Source organism: Oryctolagus cuniculus, chromosome 2 (assembly GCF_964237555.1).
Source record: "Oryctolagus cuniculus chromosome 2, mOryCun1.1, whole genome shotgun sequence".
In the NCBI taxonomy this organism is placed as follows: Eukaryota; Metazoa; Chordata; class Mammalia; order Lagomorpha; family Leporidae; genus Oryctolagus; species Oryctolagus cuniculus.
The window spans coordinates 128,947,674-128,967,748 of NC_091433.1; the positions used below are offsets into that span (position 1 = coordinate 128,947,674).

General features: G+C 48.0%; 1 protein-coding gene across 3 annotated transcripts in view; it reads right to left on the reverse strand.

Moving 5' to 3' along the window:
- Nucleotides 1-9,147: 9,147 nt before the first annotated feature.
- The window catches only part of DGUOK (deoxyguanosine kinase), a 37,909-nt gene continuing 26,981 nt past the window's right edge, over nt 9,148-20,075 (reverse strand). For 2 of the 3 annotated variants that reach the window (XM_008254231.4, XM_002709734.5), the window contains 4 exons: nt 17,592-17,739; nt 11,503-11,618; nt 10,820-10,919; nt 9,148-9,378 (listed from right to left, as the gene is read on the reverse strand). In XM_008254231.4, coding sequence (XP_008252453.1) covers nt 9,352-9,378; nt 10,820-10,919; nt 11,503-11,618; nt 17,592-17,739 — 391 coding nt within the window. In that variant the 3' untranslated portion in view covers nt 9,148-9,351. The remainder of the gene's footprint in view (nt 9,379-10,819; nt 10,920-11,502; nt 11,619-17,591; nt 17,740-20,075) is intronic. The other variant, XM_017340638.3, reaches the window with a different exon arrangement.

Consider the following 20,075-nt stretch of genomic DNA (forward strand, 5'->3'; position numbering starts at 1 on the left):
GCTACTCTCTCTGCTCTCAGTGCTTGCTACACTGGGGCTCAAGACATTCTTGCTGAGTGGTTAACTCAGCCTGGCACTTCTGGGATCCAGTTCCAGGCTCCTGGCTTCTGCCCGGCCCAGCCTTGGCTGTTGCAGGCATTTGGAGATTGAACCAGGAGATGGAAGATCTGTCTCTATCATTCTGCCTTTCAGGTAGATGAAAATAAAAAAGAGTAGGGTCGGCGCTGTGGCATAGGAAGCTAAGCCTCTGCCTGCAGTGCTGGCATCCCATATGGGTACTGGTTCAAGTCCTGGCTGCTCCACTTCCGATCCAGCTCCCTGCTGTGGCCTGGGAAAGAAGTAGAAGATGGCCCAAGTGCTTGGGCCCCCGAACCCATGTGAGAGACCCGGAAGAAGCCTCTGGTTCCAGACTTCGGATCCGCCCAGCTCTGGTCATTGCTGCCATTTGGGGAGTGCACCAGTAGATGGAAGACCTTTTTGTCTGTCCGTCCCTCTCTGTCTATAACTCTACCTCTCAAATAAATACATACATACGTAAAGAGAAAGAAAGGAGGAAAGAAAAGAAACTGACTCGAAAGGCAAGTCTTGAAGTCTTGAGAAGGTTTCTGAGCCACAGTCAGCCTGTTTGGGGCTAATCCACTCCAACTTGTACGCTGATAGAAACCTGCCTCTTTCCTTGCCCAGCGTGCTGTCTGTACCTTAGGCGTTTGCGCAGGGAGAAAATGCTGCAGTTCGTCCCACCTTACTGAGACAAAGGCTGGATTTTGTCCTTTAAGTCAACCACTAATCAATGACACTGGACAAATCCCGGCATGTCAAATATTTTTATGCCACCCCAATCCACAGAACATCTATTGTTAATGTATTGTTAATAAGGACAACAATTGAAACATAACTCCCTTTTTTCACATGGGATTTCAAGACACATTAATCCAGACTTGCAAATTAGCCAAGGTCCACATGTCCACGATTTAATGAATTTTACATGGACGGAGCAAAGCCGCTCACAGCCGCTGGGGGACTCAGAACACCTGACTTGCTCCAGCTCTTGGTAACAGCTGAGAGGCCTTGGGGGAACACCACACACACACTCTCTCTCTCTCTCTCTCTCTCTCTCTCTCTCTCTTCATGTCCTTACCTATGTGGTGGTCTAGCAGCCTTAAAGTCAGGCATTCTAAACCGAGAAGCAACCAAGAGGGCAGGTTGCTCACCCGAGAAGACAGCCAGGTCTTACTGCAGTGACAGTGGGATTTTTGGAGCAGTAGGAGAGTTACAAAGTCCCTTGCATTGAAGGAGAAAAAAGCACTGGAGATGAAGCCCAGTGGCTCCTGGCCATGGAATGGGCTCCAATACACAGGTCATCTGAGGTCAAGCTCAGGGCACAAAGCCAGCCACCAGGCAGGAAGGAAGCTGCACTGAGTGCCTGCCCGCCCGCCCAACCCTCCACCTTTGGAACACAAGTCCCACAACAGCCCCTTTTCCAGGTCACCATGGGGACCTCAAAGGCTATGTCCAGACCCGGGCATTCTGGCACTGGCCTCAAAGAAACAGCCAGTGCAGAGCTGCTGGCAGCAGGTGAGCGCGGTGTGGGCAACGGAGACTCGGCCAGCCCATCTTGTCTTTGTGTGCTCTATTTAAAACAACTTGAGTTGGGGCAGCACTGTGGCATAGGGGGTAAGCTGCCTCCAGAGGTACCAGCATCCCATATGGGCACCAGTTTGAGTCCTAACTGCTCCACTTCTGATCCAGCTCTCTGCTGTGAACTGGGAAAGTAAGGGAAGATGGCCCAAGTCCCTGGGCCCCTGCACCCACGCAGGAGACTCAGAAGAAATTCTTGGCTCCTGGCTTTGCCCTGGCCCAGCTCTGGCAGTTGCGGCCATTTGGTGAGTGAACCAGTGATGGAAGACATCTCTTTGCCTCTTTGTAACTCTGACTCTCAAACAAATAAATCTTCAAAACAAAACAGAGTCTTTTCATCTGCTGTTGCCCTCTCTCTTCCAGCCTCATAGCCCCGCTGCCCAAGACACACAGGGCCCTTGGTTAGCTCCCTGAACCCCCACTCTTGTACTACAAATCCTACCACTTGGTGCCCTGCTCATATGCTCCCTGAGCTGGAGGTGCAGGCGTCACATGGGCAGGAGCATTGGTCAGGAGCACAGAAGTCTCGAACCAGCACCCATATGGGATGCTGGGTTGCAGGCAGTAGCTTTACCCCCAATGCCACAGTGCCAGCCCTAGACCCTTTTCCTTTGTGGGGCTTTAATTCAAGTGCCCTCCAGAGATGAAACCCCCTTGACTTTGTCTACTGACTTAAATACTCATGTGCATGGATGTCAAATTGTTTTTTTTTCCCACCAAAACAAACATGTCTTTTAATTCCATTTTCCATGAACTGTCTGTGCCAGACTACACCAAACTGGAATCTCACATAGGTCAGCTGAGCCCGATGCTTCCTGGTGGACCTTCTGGAAGACCCACCTGTAGTGAACAATTGCCATTGTCCATGGAGGACCAGTGAACGGCTCTCCTTCCTGTGTTGGGGGACATACTCGCCTTGGTTGGAAGTGGAGTCCACCTGCCACTGTGCACAAGAAAAGTCAGCCTCTGTCTTTCCTAGACACCCTTGCAGCTGCTGGGTACGTCAAGGGTATGGGCCTAGGCTTTGCAAGTCAGTTACATGCAGAGTTGCAGGTCCATGAAGAACCTTCTGTGACAGCAGCAGAAGCTACAGAGAAATTGCAATCTCCTAACAGCTATGGTGGACCCTCTCGAGACGGGCCCTGCAACTTAAGTGTCACTATGTTCAGAGCAACTTGCTTCCGACTGTGATGAAGGACTGTGGCAGTCTTTGGTGGCCTGCCAGTCCAGCGAGGCACAGGGTTAGCATAAATGCAGGAGCTGGGAGAACACCAACTTTGTTCAGAGGTTCGTAAGTACACGCCATTTAGGTAGAACAGAAGGTTCCATCACAGGTGGGGAAGATAAGGTTGGGAAACTGAGAACCCCGTTAGGGCCATCATCTTGTAAGGGGCACCAACATTTTAAATTCACTTTTATTCTGGAAGTCTTTACAGAGTTTTCATATACCCCTTCCCCAGTTTCTCCTAATGCTTGCTTATATTTATATCTTTTTTTTTTTTTTTTTTGACAGGCAGAGTGGACAGTGAGAGAGAGAGACAGAGAGAAAGGTCTTCCTTTTGCCATTGGTTCACCCTCCAATGGCCGCCGCGGCCGGCGCACCACCCTGATCCGATGGCAGGAGCCAGGTGCTTTTCCTGGTCTCCCATGGGGTGCAGGGCCCAAGCACTTGGGCCATCCTCCACTGCACTCCCAGGCCACAGCGGAGAGCTGGCCTGGAAGAGGAGCAACCGGGACAGAATCTGGCGCCCCGACCGGGACTAGAACCCGGTGTGCCGGCGCTGCAAGGCGGAGGATTAGCCTAGTGAGCCGTGGCGTCGGCCTTGCTTATATCTTGCATCACACATTTGCTAAAACAACCCCACATTGGCACATTACCATTAACTAAACTCCAGACCTGATCTGGGCTTCAATAGGATCCAATCCGGAGACGGAGAGAGATAGAGCATGTGCTCTCATCCACTGGTTCACTCACCAAACGCCTGCGATGGCTGCAGCCGCACCCAGGCCACAGCCAGGAGCCGGAACATAATCCAGTTCTCCCATCGGGTGGCAGGGACCATCACTTGAGTCACCACTGCTTCTTCTCAAGTCTGCATTAGCAGGAAGTTGGGAATTGAACCCAGGTATTCTGAGGTGGCTCCTTGGTGTCTTTAACTGCTAGGCTAAGCACCCATCCCCAAACTGGCTACTTCTCCGTGGGGTGAAGGAAGAGCTTCAGAGAGAGGACAGCAAGCTTGAGACTGGCAGCAGCAGTTCTTCCAGGACAAAAGGTGGAGAAGGTGAGGGGGAAGAGGAGATTTTAGTCACACAGAAAACACACAAAGTATTCTGGAACCATGGGCAGTTGTGTGGGGTTTATGGGAGTTGTGTGCAGCCCTGGTGCCTCCATATAGGAAGGACTGAGGGGCAGCTACTTGGAAGCAGGGGTGGGGCAGGAGACCTGGCTTGAAGCTGTGCAACCATAGATCTTTTCTGTACTTCATTTAGTTGAGGTGGCTTGGGGAAGAGGTGATGACTGGCAGAAGTGATGGTGGGAGCAGGTGTTGGGGCACACCAGCCATTCCTATGCATGGGTACAGCTATAGAGGGAACCACCCGGCTGATGGAGAAGAGGAGGAGAGGTAGAATGAACGAGCGTCCACTGCACCTTCAACTAGAGAAACAGAGTGAGGTGCAGAGAAGATCCAAGAGAGTTCAGTGCTGGACAGGCAGAACTGGTGAGCACACAGCCGCCAGGTGTCCTGACTGGGCCCCGTTTTGTGGGCCAATTGCTGAGAAACTTTGTCCTGTAGAATGATGCACTGTTGGAACCTTGCCACTTGACATTTAATCAGTAAAGATGAAGCCTTCCTCTTTGGTCAGGCAATCTAAGTCACTTTGACACAAAGAAGTGATCCTGATTTCCAACCTGGGTTCAGAGCTTCGGATGAAGGGCTTCTCAACGCAGTATCCCGTGTTTGTCTTAAATCTGCACTTCCTATGGAAATGAGTCTGGCTGTAGTTTCTGGTTGGGGACACATGCTAACTCCTTTATAGACAGTCCTACTTTGCTTTGCGCCTATCAAAACACACCTAGATTTAAATTTTACCTACAATTCTTTCCCTCGTTGGTGAGACACCCTACAGCTTGCCTGTTGTGTGGTCTCTCTTGATGCATCAAGCCTGTAAATCCAACCTGGTCAAGCTTCGCGCTTGCTCCTGGTGACCGAAGGCTGCCTGAGCTAGAACACGGGTCATGGGGAGACAGAGATGCTTTCTGCTATTCCCTGTGACTTACATTCCCATAACATTGCCAAGGTTTTAAACACCCCGTGATAACAGGATTCATGACAGCATGTGAGATCTGTGCAAGGGAGAATTAGAGCCACTCCCCAACAAGATGTCACCCTAATCCCAGGGACCAGTGAATATATTACTACCTTCTACAGCAAATAACAGAGCAAGGGCCAAAGATCGTGAGGCAGGGAGGCTGCTGGACCACCCTGTTAGGCCCAGTGTAATGACACGAGGCCTTTAAAGCAGGGCTTTTGCTGGCTGTGGTCAGAGGCGCAACATTACTACCCTGTTGCGATGAGACCACGTGTCAGATGAAGGCAGGGGCCATAAGCCACGCAATGTGGGCAGCCTCCAGACCCTCCAGGAAGGAGGCAGCCTGCAGATGGCTTGATTTTAGCTTGAGGTCAGAGTTCTTCCCTACAGAGCTGTCAGGTGAAAATCCGTGCTGCTTTAAGCCACCACATTTGCAGCAATTTGATATGGCAGCAGTGGAAAATGACATCACCTACTGGGAGTGAATAAAAAGGGGAGAAAAGAGGCCAGCCCAGGAGACAGAAAGCGCTGCACAGGCAGTGGGGAGCCAGAAGACAGCGGAAGGAAGCCGTTCCAAGGAGAAAGTGGATTCCAGAGCATTTACACTGCATACTGTTTAAAGTGAGGGCTGAAGGAATTTAGCATCTCCAAGTTTTAAGGTGCCTATTATTTCCTTGCAACATTTTACCTGTGATTCAAGCATCTGCATGAAACAGAAGCCTCTTTCACTTGAAACCATCACATTCTCTCTCGTGATAAAGGTCTGAGAGTTTGAAAACTTTCAATCCACATTAGAAACAGCATCAAGGTACAACTGAGGATCCAGCCCATCCCAGGCTGACAACAAGTGTTACTTTTTATGTGGTCATCCAAGATGTCTGACTTTGCCAACAGTGGGACCAGCCACGTGGGTGGGGCTGACAGCCCAGGGTAGGCATCATTGTATGCAATGTCCTTAGCAGACTGTCAGTCCCGGTGGTCTTCCACTCCCCAGGGTCCCCTCTAATCACCATGCCCAAAGATTTCAGCCTGCCTTCCTGCAGCCCTAGTACCACTGCTGTCTGAATGAGCACTAAGCTGGAGCTGGGGATGGAACACATGCGCTGATATGGAATACAGCTGTCTAAGCTGCTGACTTAATTGCTGGGCTCAATGTCCACCTGAAGAATCTAGTCTAAATTATAAACTTACTACCTCACCTGGATTTTTTTTTTTTAATTTTTATTTTGACAGAGTCGGACAGTGAGAGAGAGAGAGAGAGAGAGGGAGGGAGAAAGGTCCTCCTTCTGCAGGTTCACCCCCCAAATGGCTGCTATGGCCGGTGCTGCACCGATCCGAAGCCAGGAGCCAGACACTTCTTCCTGGTCTCCCATGGGGTGTAGGGCCCAAGCACTTGGGCCATCTTCCACTGCACTCCTGGGCCACAGCAGAGAGCCGGACTGGAAGAGGAGCAACCGGGACTAGAACCCGGCACCCATATGGGATGCCGGTGCCGCAGGGAGAGGATCAACCAAGTGAGCCACGGCGCCGGTCCCCTCACCTGGCTTTTGACAACCTTGGCTTAATGCCCATTCTCACAGGAGGGATATGGCACAGGACTTTTTTTTCTCTGCCAAAACATTCTCCCCATTCTTCAGAATTCAGAACAGTTGTCACTTTCTTGGGGAGGGTATGTCCCAGCTAAGGCTGGCTCCTTCCTAACAGACCCTCAGGGAACACTTGTAGCTCTCTGTCATGCTGAACACACCTGCAACTTCTTGTTGGGTATCTATCACCTTCTCTGTCAGAATGCAAATTCTGTGAGAAAACAAGGGCTCCCTTCTGCCATGTTCACATTCATCTCCTTGGTACCTCCAATCTAACAGACAGTCGTACATATTAGCTGAATACAGAAATGAAGAGTGAGGGCCTGGTGTTCTTGTTCCAGGTCTACTGGTGACTTCTGCATCAGTGTTCCCGGAAATGTAAATGGGCGCTTTGAAGGGAAATGACTAAAACCGAGTTTCCCAAATGTACTGCTAAACACCCTGTACTCATCTCTGGTCTTGTCCAAAGTATGAAGCAGCAACCAAAAACAAGAACAAGTGGGACAGGTTTTCAACAAGGGGAATTCCATAGGGGAAAGAACAACCGTAGAAACAAATACATATTCATACCCTAAAGAATTAGGTTGAATCTCTTACATCACACACACAAAAAACTTCAAAATGGAACAGGGACCTGAATCCAGAAGCTTTAACCCAACTGCAAAAATGGCAGTAACAGCTGTTTAGCCTAGCCATGAAGATGCTCATGTCTCACATTAGAGTGTCTGGATTCAATGTTGAGCTCTGGTTCCTGACTCGTTTCCTGCCAACACGGACCCTGGGAGGCAGTGGCGATGGCTAAAATAATTGGGCTCTGCCACCCATGCGGGAGCCCTGCATGGAGTTCCTGGCTCCTGATTTCAGCTTGACCCAACCCCTGGGCTCCTGTGGCCATCTGGGGACTGAACCAGCAGATGGAAGATCTCTCTTGGTAACTGCCTTTCAAATCAATCAATCAAAAAAAGAAAAAAAAAGTTGGGATACTGACATATGCTGCAACCCTGAGGAATGTTGAAAACATTATGCTTAGAAACCAGTCGCAAAAGACCACACATTATGAGATTCTATTTATATGAAGTGTCCAGAATACGCACATCTAAAGAGACAGAAAGTAGACTTAGGTTACTTAGGGCTAGAGTGGGGTAGGGAGGAAGCTTTGGGGAAAATGGGGTGAGTTTTCTTTTGGGGGTGACAAAAATATTCTGGAATTGTGTTGTTTGTACAACCCTATGACTACATTTAAAACCACTGACTATGCACACTTTATAAGGGAAAACTGTATGATGTGTGAACTATGTGTCAGTAAAGTTATTAAACATTTCTGAAATAACTGTAATTTAAAATAAATTACTTATCTCGGGTGGGCACTGTGGCTCAGCTGCTTGGGATGCCCACATCTCACATCAGAGAGTCTGTTTGAGTTTTGCCTCAGTTTCGTTTCTTTTCTTTTCTTTTTTTTTTTTGACAGGCAGAGTGGACAGTGAGAGAGAGAGAGAGAAAGGTCTTCCTTTTGCTGTTGGTTCACCTTCCAATGGCTGCCGCGGCTGGCGCGCTGCGGCCAGTGCATCACGCTGATCCGAAGCCAGGAGCCAGGTGCCTCTCCTAGTCTCCCATGGGGTGCAGGGCCCAAGGACTTGGGCCATCCTCCACTGCACTCCCGGGCCATAGCAGAGAGCTGGCCTGGAAGAGGGGCAACTGGGACTAGAACCCAGTGTGCCAGCGCCGCAAGGCGGAGGATTAGCCTAGTGAGCCACGGCGCCGGCCTTTGCCTCAGTTTCAATCCAGCTTCCTGCTAACATGCCTGGGAGGCAGCACATGATGACCCAATTATTGGCAGTCCTGCCATTCAGTGGGAGCCCAATATGGAGTTTCTGGCTCCTGGCTTCAGCCTGGCCCAGCCCAGGCTGCTGTGGGCATTTAGGGAGTGAAACAGCAGATGGGAGATCTGTCACTCTGCCTTTTAAAACAAACAAAACCCAAAACAAACCAGTCTCATACTCATTTTCCCAAAGCACAGGTTCGTGTCTCCTGGGACACTACATCCTGTGCCCACGCGTCTTCCTGTGTACCTGCAGAGCTGTCAAGGGCTCCATGCAGGAGCTCTGCTCCTTGTCAATCATGGGCCACCAGGCTTCTCGCAGTGGAACACTACAGTCTAGAGCCATGTATTTCCCCCTTAACAATACACTGTCCTCGAAGCTTGAAAAGAAGTACACACCCAGAAATTCACTCCATGTCAGGGTGGCCACCTCCAAGGGTTAGACGCTGCACTCCCTTCAGCTCTAGGACAGAGCACTGAAACCCCACTCTCCTGCCTCAGACCGAGAGTGGCAGATGGGAAGAGATACAGCTTCCTGGAGTCTGGGCTATACTCCCTAGACTTGGCGGCTCCCGCTGGAGGACCCACCCACTCTTGAGCCACCCTGTTTCCTTTTTTCTCCCACGGCAGGCTTGGCTGGGGGCAGATCCTGCCCTGGCATGTCTGGGGAAATAAGTGAACACACAGGATAGGCTGCTTAGTGAAGGAGCCAAGAAGGCCCAAGACTCTCCTCAGGCGAAACTGCTAGTCCTAGTGCAGAGTTCAGACTCGTGCTGGAATGAACCAACCACATTAGGAAAACAGGGAAAACAAACTTTATTGTCAAAGTCCTTGAGATATAAAAGAAGACAACGTTACAGTGAAAGGCAGCAGAGGCCGTTCTGAGTGCTGGGGGTAAAAGGGGCTGGGGATGGGAAGGCGGGTGGAAGACTCAACATTTTTCTAGCTTCAGAAAATTAAAGTGCCCAGATCACAGCTGCGACATCTTGGCTTTGGTTACAGATTCCTTATAAAGCTGTTTACCTGTGGGAAACAGAAAAAACAAAAGTTAAATTCCACATTTTTAGCAACAGTCCACTCATAATGCACACACAGCCAAGCCCACGAAGTTTTCATAAGGAAAATAGGCATGAAGAAATGTGGGAGCTGTTCAGGGCACACAGCCCTCAAGCAGCAGAGCTAGGACGAGAATCCGGAAGTCTCATCTCCCTAGTTTTAGAATACCTTACAGGACAAAGTCCGCTGGAAAGCACACATTGGAAGTCAATTATTTGACAATCACAAACCCAACATACAGCAGAGACTAGGGATAATATTTCTAATTTAACTTGCACAAGATCCTGTAAGCTTTGAATTGTGAAATGTAGCTTAAGATGCAAAGCACAAGACCCTATATGTGTGTGTGTGTGTGTGTGTGTGTGTTTATGTGTGTATTTAGGATGTACTTATTTGAAAAGGAGAGAGGGGGAGAGAGAGAGAGAAGAGACAGATCTTTCATCCTCTGGTTCACTTCAAGGCCTGCAACATCTAGTGTTCAGCCAGGAGAAAGTCGGGAGCCAGGAGCAGCATCCAGGTCCCCCATGTGGGTATTAGGGATTCAATCACTTGGGCTATCATCCATTCATTTCCCAGGAATTGGATTGGAGGCAGAGCAGCCAGGACTCGAACCAGCACTCCAATATGGGATGCTGGTGTAGCAGATGGCAGCTTAAACTGCTGTACAACAATGCCAGCCCCAAGATCCAACATATATTTTTTTAAAATGTCCCATTATCTGTTTTTTTTTAAAGATTTTTTTTTATTTGGAAGTTAGAGTTACACAGAGAGAAGGCGAGGCAGAGGCAGAGGCAGAGAGAGAGAGAGAGAGAGAGAGAGAGGTGTCTTCCATCTGCTGGTTCACTCCCCAGTTGGCCACAATGGCCGGAGCTGAGCTGATTTGAAGCCAGGAGCCAGGAGCCTCTTCTGGGTCTCCCATGTGGGTGCAGGGGCCCAAGCACTTGGGCCATCCTCTACTGCTTTCCCAGGCCATAGCAGAGAGCTGGATCAGAAGTGAAGCAGCCAGGTTATGAACCAGTGTCCATATGGGATGTCGGCACTGTAGGCGGCAACTTTACCTGATATGCCACAGTGCTGGCCCCAAGATGCAACATATTGAACTCTGCCAGAGCTATACCAGTCTGAAGCCAGGAGCCAGGTGCTTCTCCCTGGTCTCCCATGCAGGTGCAGGGGCCCAAGGACTCGGGCCATCCTCCACTGCTTTCCCAGGCCACAGCAGAGAGCTGGATTGGAAGAGGGGCCACTGGGACTTAGAAACGGCACCCATATGGGATGCCGGCACTGCAGGCAGAGGATTAACCTACTGTGCTATGGTGCTGGGCCCCCAACATATTGAACTTTAAAGGAAAAACCAGATAGAAGCATAACAAAAGAAAACCATGAAAGCGGGAGTTAAGGTCCTTCCCACCTTTCTCATGAGTTCTTCTTGCTTGGTCACGTCTTCAGAAAAATCATCATTGACATCCAACACCAGCACTGGAATGTTCAGCAGAGCCTCAAAGTGGAGCCTGAAGAAGATGAATATTTGGGGCACAGAAAAGAAACATAAGCCACGCTTCACATGCTCACAAAGGCTTCAGAATTCAGAAAACAGATTTAAATTCACATGACCTCCTAATGAAACTGCATCTATATAGCATCTACAAAAAAGAACTCAATAAAGTCAGCTGGAAGGAGGAAGGCTGAGATTTCTCTTTTGCCTTCAAACTGTTACTGAAGGTGAAGCTCTCAACACTTTAAGTGGACAAGGCAGAAACGAGGGATGACAACTTAGTACAACTGACAATTCCCCTAATAATTTTCAGCCATTCACCCTAAACCAACTGATACCATCACCAATCACAATGGTCAATCCACAGAAACATTTTTAAAAAGAGAAAAAGACAAAGCTGGAGAAATAGAATCTAATAAAAAGCCCACTGGAATGTACAGATTATATTCAAGATTAGATTTCTGAGCTGGAAGATGCTTGACATTTCCAACCACTTCCAGTACATTCTTAACTTTCGCAGAGGCTGCGCAATGAACTTCTTGCATTTAACAGAGGGCTGTCCAGAGACAAGGTCTCTGACACTGTTTTCCTCCACTTACTCGGTCGTCTTTTGAGTAAGCCAGGCTTCGTGTTGACTGTGAAGCTGCTCCAGGTAGGCCAGTTCAATTCCTTTCTCTTCCTCTCTGGCCCTTCGGCACAGTCTCTCCAAACAAACCTGAAACATAGTCCCCAGGTCCCACTGAGTTTATGTGCTGTTTGGGCTGCTAATTATGCAATTTTAGGGGGCTCTGAGAGCCTCTCACAATGTCTATCTTGGGTACTGCCAGTCAGGACTTTGCTTCTGCTGCTCTGTTTCCCTGTTCAGTCAGAGGTCTACACCATTATCTCCACCTCTACCGTGAACCTGCTCTTCTTCTGCAGCACCCTAGGGTGATTAATGGCAACACCATCACCAGTCATCCAAACCAGGAACCTGGGATTGCCTTCTTTTTCCTCCACTCAGCTACATCCAGGAAATCACTCAATTCTCCCGAACCTCTGCCCAGCTGGTTCTCTCCTTGCCTTCTCATGTGCCCTGGTAAGGTCCTCATCACCCCTCATCTGGACTATGGCAAAAGCCCCTGATGCTCTGCCTCCCCATGGCATGGAACTACATGGAAGGGGCACAGGTCTCACAGAAAGTTCAGGAACCAATTCTTGTCTTCATCATGTACTAGCAGTGCAATCTCTGTGGGTTTCCACATCCCCATCTTTCACCTATCACACAGGCTGCTGGCAGGAACCACTGAGGGAAGGTGTGTCAACCTCCTGGTAAAAGCTGATTCTCTAGTTTGTCTCTTTCAGTCTACCCTTCCACAGTACTGCAACATAATGGCATCAATTCCCTTGATTAAAATATAACACAAGCTCCCTACTGCCTACAGCCACAACTAGGGTTCCAAGAAGTATGGATAGCGCTGTACTAATAAAATGATGAAGGGGCCCATGTTATGGCACAGGTTAAGCTGTGGCTTACCATGCAGGTATCTGATATCTGAGCACTAGTTCTAGCCCCAGCTGCTCTACTTCCAATCCAGCCTCCTGTTAAAGTACCTGGGAAAGCAGTAGGTGATAGCCCAAGTACTTGGGTCCCTGATAACCATGTGGGAGACCAGGATGGACTTCCTGGCTCCTGGCTTGGTCTGGCCCAGACCTGGCCATTGTGGCCATTTGGGGAGTGAACCAGTAGACAGAATACTCCCTGCCCCTCCACCCCTATCTTTCAAATAAATTTAAAAAAGAAAAGGTTAAGGAATCTGAAACATCTTTCATATCATTCTAAATATTCACTATGGAGTCAATATAAAATCTACATAGGTCAAAGATCAAATAAAGGATTAAAAACAAGAGAGACCTGAGACACTTCTCCCCCCTACCCCCTTCACAGAGAGTGCACAATTCCATTGTGTGTTCACCTGGCAGACTCTGAAGCACACGGGCCCATAGGATGGTGTCTTCTCCATTACTTCTCATACAAGGCCACTCACCTACCTCTCTGCTGCCCAGAATCACTGCTTCAGCCAAATGACCTCCTTCTAATAGGCCAAGCTCCTTCACATCTTCAGTTTTTGCTCCAAATGTTTCTTTTGCCCGAACTGCCCTGTTCCTCCCTCTATCTGGCAAACATTTCAATACCACCTATCCTGGAAGAACAGATGGATTAACCCACTTATTTAGGATGCTCCTCATTCAAATACTTAATGCAAACTTTATCCCCAAATGTAGTGTGTGTGTATATATATATATATATATATATATGTGTGTGTGTGTGTGTGTATATATATATATATATATATATATAAAATATTCCCAAAGACTTGAGGTCCTTCCTGTTTTGCTCTTGTCTTACCTTTCCTCTGAAGAAGTAAAATCATATAAACAGATTTCATGTCCAACTTTCCAAACTGATGAGCAGACAAACATCACCAGGTCAATACTTTTGGTACTTTTCTCATATTTCCCTTTCACTTAATTAATAATTCTCCCAAACTATCTAAGTTTAGCTAAAAGTCCCTGTCCAGCTAAGCAGGTGGTCAATAATACCAGCTGCACAATTCATTTAACAGTTGTGATTTCTGACCTCAGTTCTCCATCTCCTATTTCCCTTCATTCTGAACCAGCATCCTTTTCTTTCCTTCCTCCCTCTATCCCTGTATCCGCACCCTCACTGCTGATGGCTTCAAGCCCCCTCCCTCTTGTCCCCCTCTCTCTAATCACACAGCTTTTCTAACACATCCCTGATTACCAGCCACTCAGTTCATCTCCCACCCACAACCAGCTAATTTCTTGTATATTTTAAGAAATATTCTAAGCCTATATATATATATATATATATATATATATATATTTTGACAGGCAGAGTGGACAGTGAGAGAGAGAGACAGAGAGAAAGGTCTTCCTTTACCGTTGGTTCACCCTCCAATGGCCGCCGTGGCCAGTGCGCTGCGGCCGGCGCACCACACCGATCCAAAGCCAGGAGCCAGGTGCTTCCTCCTGGTCTCCCATACGGGTGCAGGGCCCAAGGACTTGGGCCATCCTCCACTGCACTTCCCGGGCCACAGCAGAGAGCTGGCCTGGAAGAGGGGCAACCGGGACAGAATCTGGCGCCCCGACCGGGACTAGAACCTGATGTGCCGGCGCCACAGGCGGAGCATTAGCCTATTGAGCTGCGGTGCCGGCCCCTATATATTCTTACCCTTTACTTTTTGGGGGTATGTGTATGTACATATGTCAATGTCCCACCAAATACTCTGGTTTTCTTGTTTTTTTCACCTAACAGTATGTCCTGGAGATCGTTGCACAATCAGTACAGAAGGAACCTTTTTTCTTTTTTTTATGGCTTCAGAATTTTCTAGTATATGGGCAGAGCCCAATACATGCAACCAGTTCCTACTGATGAATGCCTGGCTGCTTCTAGTAACCGTTGCTGTTACCAACAACAGGCCATGCTGACCATGTGTGAACACATCTGTGGAATGAGTTCCAAGGAGCGGGTCTAACAGGTCAAAAGGCAAGCATCCTTGCCACTGTACATTGCCAAACTGCCTCCTTAGAGTGTATACAAATTCATATTCTCACTAGCTAGGTAACTATATTTCTAAATATAACACGGCTACTTAATTTTTTTGAGAAAAGTATTGTCTGAATTAGTAAAAACAATTTTTAAAGTGGCTTTATATTTTCAAATCCCCACAAAGGCAGAGCAATTCTTTTTACCAAAGCTATTTGTAATTGTTCATTCATTGCTTGCACTCAAACCATCAATGCTCACATTGATCTCCAGAGAGAATAGGCAAATCCTCCTCTAGGAGTCTAAGTAAACTCTTCTGAGCACCTGGCATCGTTGTTGCTTTACTGATACTGTTACACCAAATTCTTTTGGAAATACCCCTCTCCATCTCAGCAAAGCCCTCCCTGCAAAGACATACCTGAATGTGAACAGTGACACTATAAATGTCAAGGGAGTGACTCTTTCTCTGATCTTAATGTGCCCCAGCCAGGAGGAAGAACTACTGTCCTGACTGCTTAGATTCAGACACAGGAAGTGGACTGCCACTGTTACTGGGTCAGATCCTGTGCCTCCCAAGACCCAATCCCAAATGCCATTTGTTATCATCATGCATTTCCTGAACACTGTTTCCACACCGACAGTCCCAGGCACACTAAGGGGCTAAGGGAGTGAGAACACTGAGGCTCCCCCATCTCCTGATTTTCTAAAAAAATTAATTAGAGAATTAATTTGAAATACAGAAAAACAAAGAGAGACAAATAGATCTACCACCTGCTGGCTTCCTCATCAAATGACTGCAACAGCCAAGCTGGGCCAGGACAAAGCCAGGGGCTGGGAACTCAATTTAGTTCTCTAGTATGGGTGGCAGAGACTACTACTTGAGCCATCACCTGCTAGGACACACATTAGCAAGACGCTGGAATCAGAAGCAGAGCTGGGACTGGAACCCAGTCAATTCAAAATGGGATGCAGGTGTCCCAAACAGCAGGCCAAATGCCTGTTCCTGTTCAGAATTTGGGGAGAACAGGTAGAAAGGAACAGAAAGACCTACTGAAGTCCATCTCACCTGCTCTAAACTCAGTATGTAGCAAGAGTCTATACTGAAGCACTGGCTATTTGCATAGCTTTTAACTTCCGTTCTGCTGTTCTCTTGGGTATAGCCACCTCTGAATCTCACAGCAGAGGTCAGGGGTGACTCAGGGAAAGATGGGGGCATTCCAAAGCCTCTACCCTTATCGCCATCAAAACAGCACTAAAACCCCTCATCTCACCCCTAATGCCTGATTCTTTTCAGCCATTAGGTTACAATAATTCTCCAGCTCCCCCACTTGACTGAAATACTTCGATTAGTTCCACGATGATAATCATCAGCACCAGAATCATCTCCCTGGACCCCTTCTCACAAGGAGCACAGAGAAGAGCAAGGGAGACTTTCCTGCTTTGCTTGTGGGCCCCAGAACCCAGTCCAACCTCCACTCCCCAGAAACAAGAGCCCTGGGTCACTCCCAGGGAGGGTGAGCCCACTTCCTCCTCTGCAGCTCCTCAGTATCATCTTCACGGCTTCGAGCTGACTGTGCTGAAGGTCTGTTTCTCTTGGAAAGTTTGGTCAGCATTCTCACTTCCCTAATGCTCGGCCCCTCAACCACCTGCTTTTTTTCAGTTCAGCCATCCTGCAGCTCCCACAGGAGAACTGTTTTTTCTTCAAATTCCAACCAAAATCGTTACTAAGTTCAACTCCACAGCCCTCACCACTCCTCCTTGATCCAGTCTATGAGCCCTCCCGGGGGCCAGACCTTCTCTTTCACCCTGAACTCTACACTCAGCTACTTCAAAAGCTGTTCTCTTTGGCAAGCCCCCTCCCAAAATCCCTGACACTAAGCCTTACCCCTAAAGGACAATCACCTTTGTAATCTGCCTCCTCGATTCCTGCTCCCAGGCAATGAAGACTATGCAGAAAGGTGACTTCACCATCCTGATGCCTTCTCAGGTGCATCAGGAGACGGATGGGAAGTGGAACAGCTAAGGATTCAAATCGGTGTCCATATGGGATGCTGGTGTCACAGGTGGCAGCTTAACCTGTTATGCCACAACACTGGCCCCAACACCCAATTTACTTCTGTGGAATTTCTTATTCCCTACGATCTAGCTTCTGCTTCATCATCTCCTGACATAAAGATCCCCACCGTCCGATCTCGGTAACATTCAAGGGCCTCTTTCTTGGCCCTTCCCAGGACAGGGTCCTCTGAATTCTGTGTGAGTCTATATAATACAGCCTTCCCCACTGGCTCTCAGGCTTCCTTGTCTGCCAGGTCCAGTCCCATGTGTAAAAAGCATGGTCTCTGGCCTGAAGACAGCTTCCCTTCCTTCTAAGATTTGGTGGTGTATCTGGCATTTGATGGCACTCAAAAGCTGACAGCCGTACGTCACTCAAAGATAACCTCTTGCTGTGACTTAGAATCCCACTCCAGAGCCCTTAGGGACCATCCAGTCTGAGCCAGTGGATTTTACAGACAAGGACCCCTCTAGAGGAAAAGTTTCCAGGGGCTGGCAAGGACCAGTGCTGAATCAGAGACGCTGGGGCTCGTGCCATGACATCACTCTGTGTGTGCTGAGCTGGCTCCAAAGTACAGGTCAGAAAGTTACGAAACCAACTTCTTTGATTCATCCTGCCTTACCAGTGACATCCTCAAGGTTCAAAAAGGGGCTTTAATTAGGGCAGTGTTAGGATGAGGTGAGGAAACCCTCCTTCTCTCTCCCTCCCCACATCCTGTTCACGAAAACATCAAGAGCACTACAGATTCTGATGACCTAGACAGGGTAGCAAGAGCTGAGAAAACTGGCGACAGGTCAGTGTCTACCCTGCAAACCTTGTGTGACACAGACAATGCCCAATGCCCGATGCCCGATTTGCTTTATGTCATGGCTACAGGAGGGAGTTTATGCAGCACAGCACGCTGCTTCACACGCTTGTGGAGAACGGGGTGCTCAGCACCACAACAGGAGGCATCCACCCACTATCCTCCGTGTTCTAGAGAATGCCCATGCGCACATTCTCCAACCAGAAAAGCACTGGCTTACAGAAGGCCCCTGTGAGGTTTCATACAGCCCTAAAGTCTAAGGCTTCAGGTTCTGAGTTACCTGGGGAGTAGCCTGGAGGTAGATGAAGCCATGTAACGTGAGCTGGCTGGCAAACTGCCGCAGGAGAAATGAATGCCAGTCCTGATAGATATGCCATTCGATGTCACTGATGGAACCATTTTCAAAGAGATTCTTTGCAAAGATATACCTGGTTGGAAATTAAACGGGATGGGTGGGAGGGAAAGGAGAGGGGAGAGGATGGGAAATGGAATGAAAGGCACAAAAGAAAGAAGCAGAAAAATCAATAACCAACTTGTTCCATGTCTGTTCAAACCACTTAACCTTTCTAGCTTCTCATCACTCCTTAAGGAATCTGAATGCTTAACCCGTATCTCCCTCCTTGCTCCACATGAAAATGGGAAAGAGCAAGTAGACTGTAGAGGCTGAAACCACAGCTTTCCACAGGTACTAATTCACAAGAAAGGGGACACCAGAAGAGAACTATCACTGGTCCCCAACATAAAGCGAACGGTGCATGTAAATGCAAACTTCTGAGATTTAATTATAGCAAAGTTCCAAATAAAACAAGTGATCCAGTATAAAGCTATCAGCACATTTCATCTAAGGACTGAGAGCTTGGGGATCTGCAGGCTGTTGAGCCATCCTCTGCCTAGTTGAGGAAGGGAGAAGGCACTGCCTATGGCTCAGGAAATGCACTTCCTTCCTACCAACTTTAGCCTTACCAAGAGGGCAGACTCTTCTCCAAAGTATACGAGCTCTTATTTGCTTGCTTCTTCTGCTGAGTTTCTAGTTCAGATAAAGAAAGCTAAAGCCAAAAATCAAACCAGCTTTGCCCCTTGCTTACTTCCATAACAAAAGGAGCATCTGGTAAATAGGAAAGCAGAGCTAAATAGAAACCTTGGCATTGGAAGGGTCAATTCTGCGTTAAAACCTCAGGCATCTTGATACAAAATGCAATTTACACCCTGAACAATGAACTTCAGTTTCTAAGGCAACGCTCAGCAACCGGCCACTTCTGGGAAAATGGAATTCAAAATGCTCACGCACTAACGGCTCAGGGAGGCGCATGCTGCAAGGCTGTGTGTGTCATCATTAGGAGAACAGCTTCCAGAGCAACACTCACGGTCATTCTGTTGCTATGTCACTTTGGGCAAGTTGTCCATACTCTAAGCCCAGTGCTGTGATGTCTGTATATAATGTTCATCAAAATGCTAAGAGTAACTGGCACATGTACTCAAGATATTTTAGCTATTACTAAACTGTTCCTTGCTAGGCTATAAAGAAGCTAATATGGAAACTCCACAAGTGAAATTTACTATTTAGAATGGTTTTGCTATAGCCTACTTGAAGCTAACAAAAAAAAGGTGACTTTTTGTAACTCAAGTTCCGAAAAATATTGCCAGCTTCTTCATAGAAAACTCGAAGACAAAGTGAAGATCCTATAAAGAAAACCAACCAAGTGCTGTAACAGGGCCCTTGTCTCTACTGAGGAGCACTTAATCTCCTCAAAGCTGGTGCAACGGGTGATGGCGGGGAAGAAGGGTGCACTGCAGGGTGCAGAGCGGAAGGGAGCTGCTACAGACTGAAGGCAGGGGTGTCAGAGAACAGGGCTTAGGCATCTAGGAGTCAGGTCCTCTGCTCTAAAATCACAGGCCAGGGTTTCCTTGAACTCAAACAGCAAAGACAGGTTTTTTTTTCCCTCCTGTAATCCTCTCTCCTAAATAACCCATTTCTCCTTTAGAACATACAGCACACATGAGCATGTGTTCAGTTTTTAGTGGAGTAGGATCCACATGAAGGCAGGCACTGGGTCTGCCTTACTCACTGCTGCAGCTCTAGAGTCTGGTGTGGTGCCTTAACACAGGAAGCATTCAATAAATCTGTGCTAAGCAAACAAACAAATGAATGAATCTTTAAAAGAATGGAAAAATTCTATTAGAATTCGTAATTAATTACATTTTCTATCTCAAAAATGCCCCTTCTAGGGGCTGGCATTGTGGTACAGTGGGTTAAGGCACTGCTTGTTGATGCTGGCATCCCATATGGAGTATGACTTTTCTGCTTGGATCCATCTTCATTCTAATACGCCTGAGAGGTAGCAGGTAATAATTTAAGTGCTGGGCCACTACCTCCCAAGTGGGAAACAAGGATGGATTTCCTAGCTCCCGGTTTTGGCCTGGCAAAGACTTGGCTGCTGTAGCTATTTGGGGAGTAACCAGTGATTGGAGATCTGTCTCTTCATTTTTTTTTTGTCACTCTGCCTTTTAAACAAATAAATAAATCTTTTAAAACACTGCCCCTCTAGGGGCCAGCACTATGCATAGTGGGCTAAAGCCTTTGCCTGTGGTGCTGGCATCTCATATGGGCACCAGTTCAAGTCCTGGCTGCTCTTCTTCCAATCCAGCTCTCTGCTATGGCCTGGGAAAACAGAAAATAGTCCAAGTGCCTGGGCCCCTGCACCCACTTGGGAGACCTGGAAGAAACTCCTGGCTTCAGATAGGCCCAGTTCCAGCATTTGCAGCC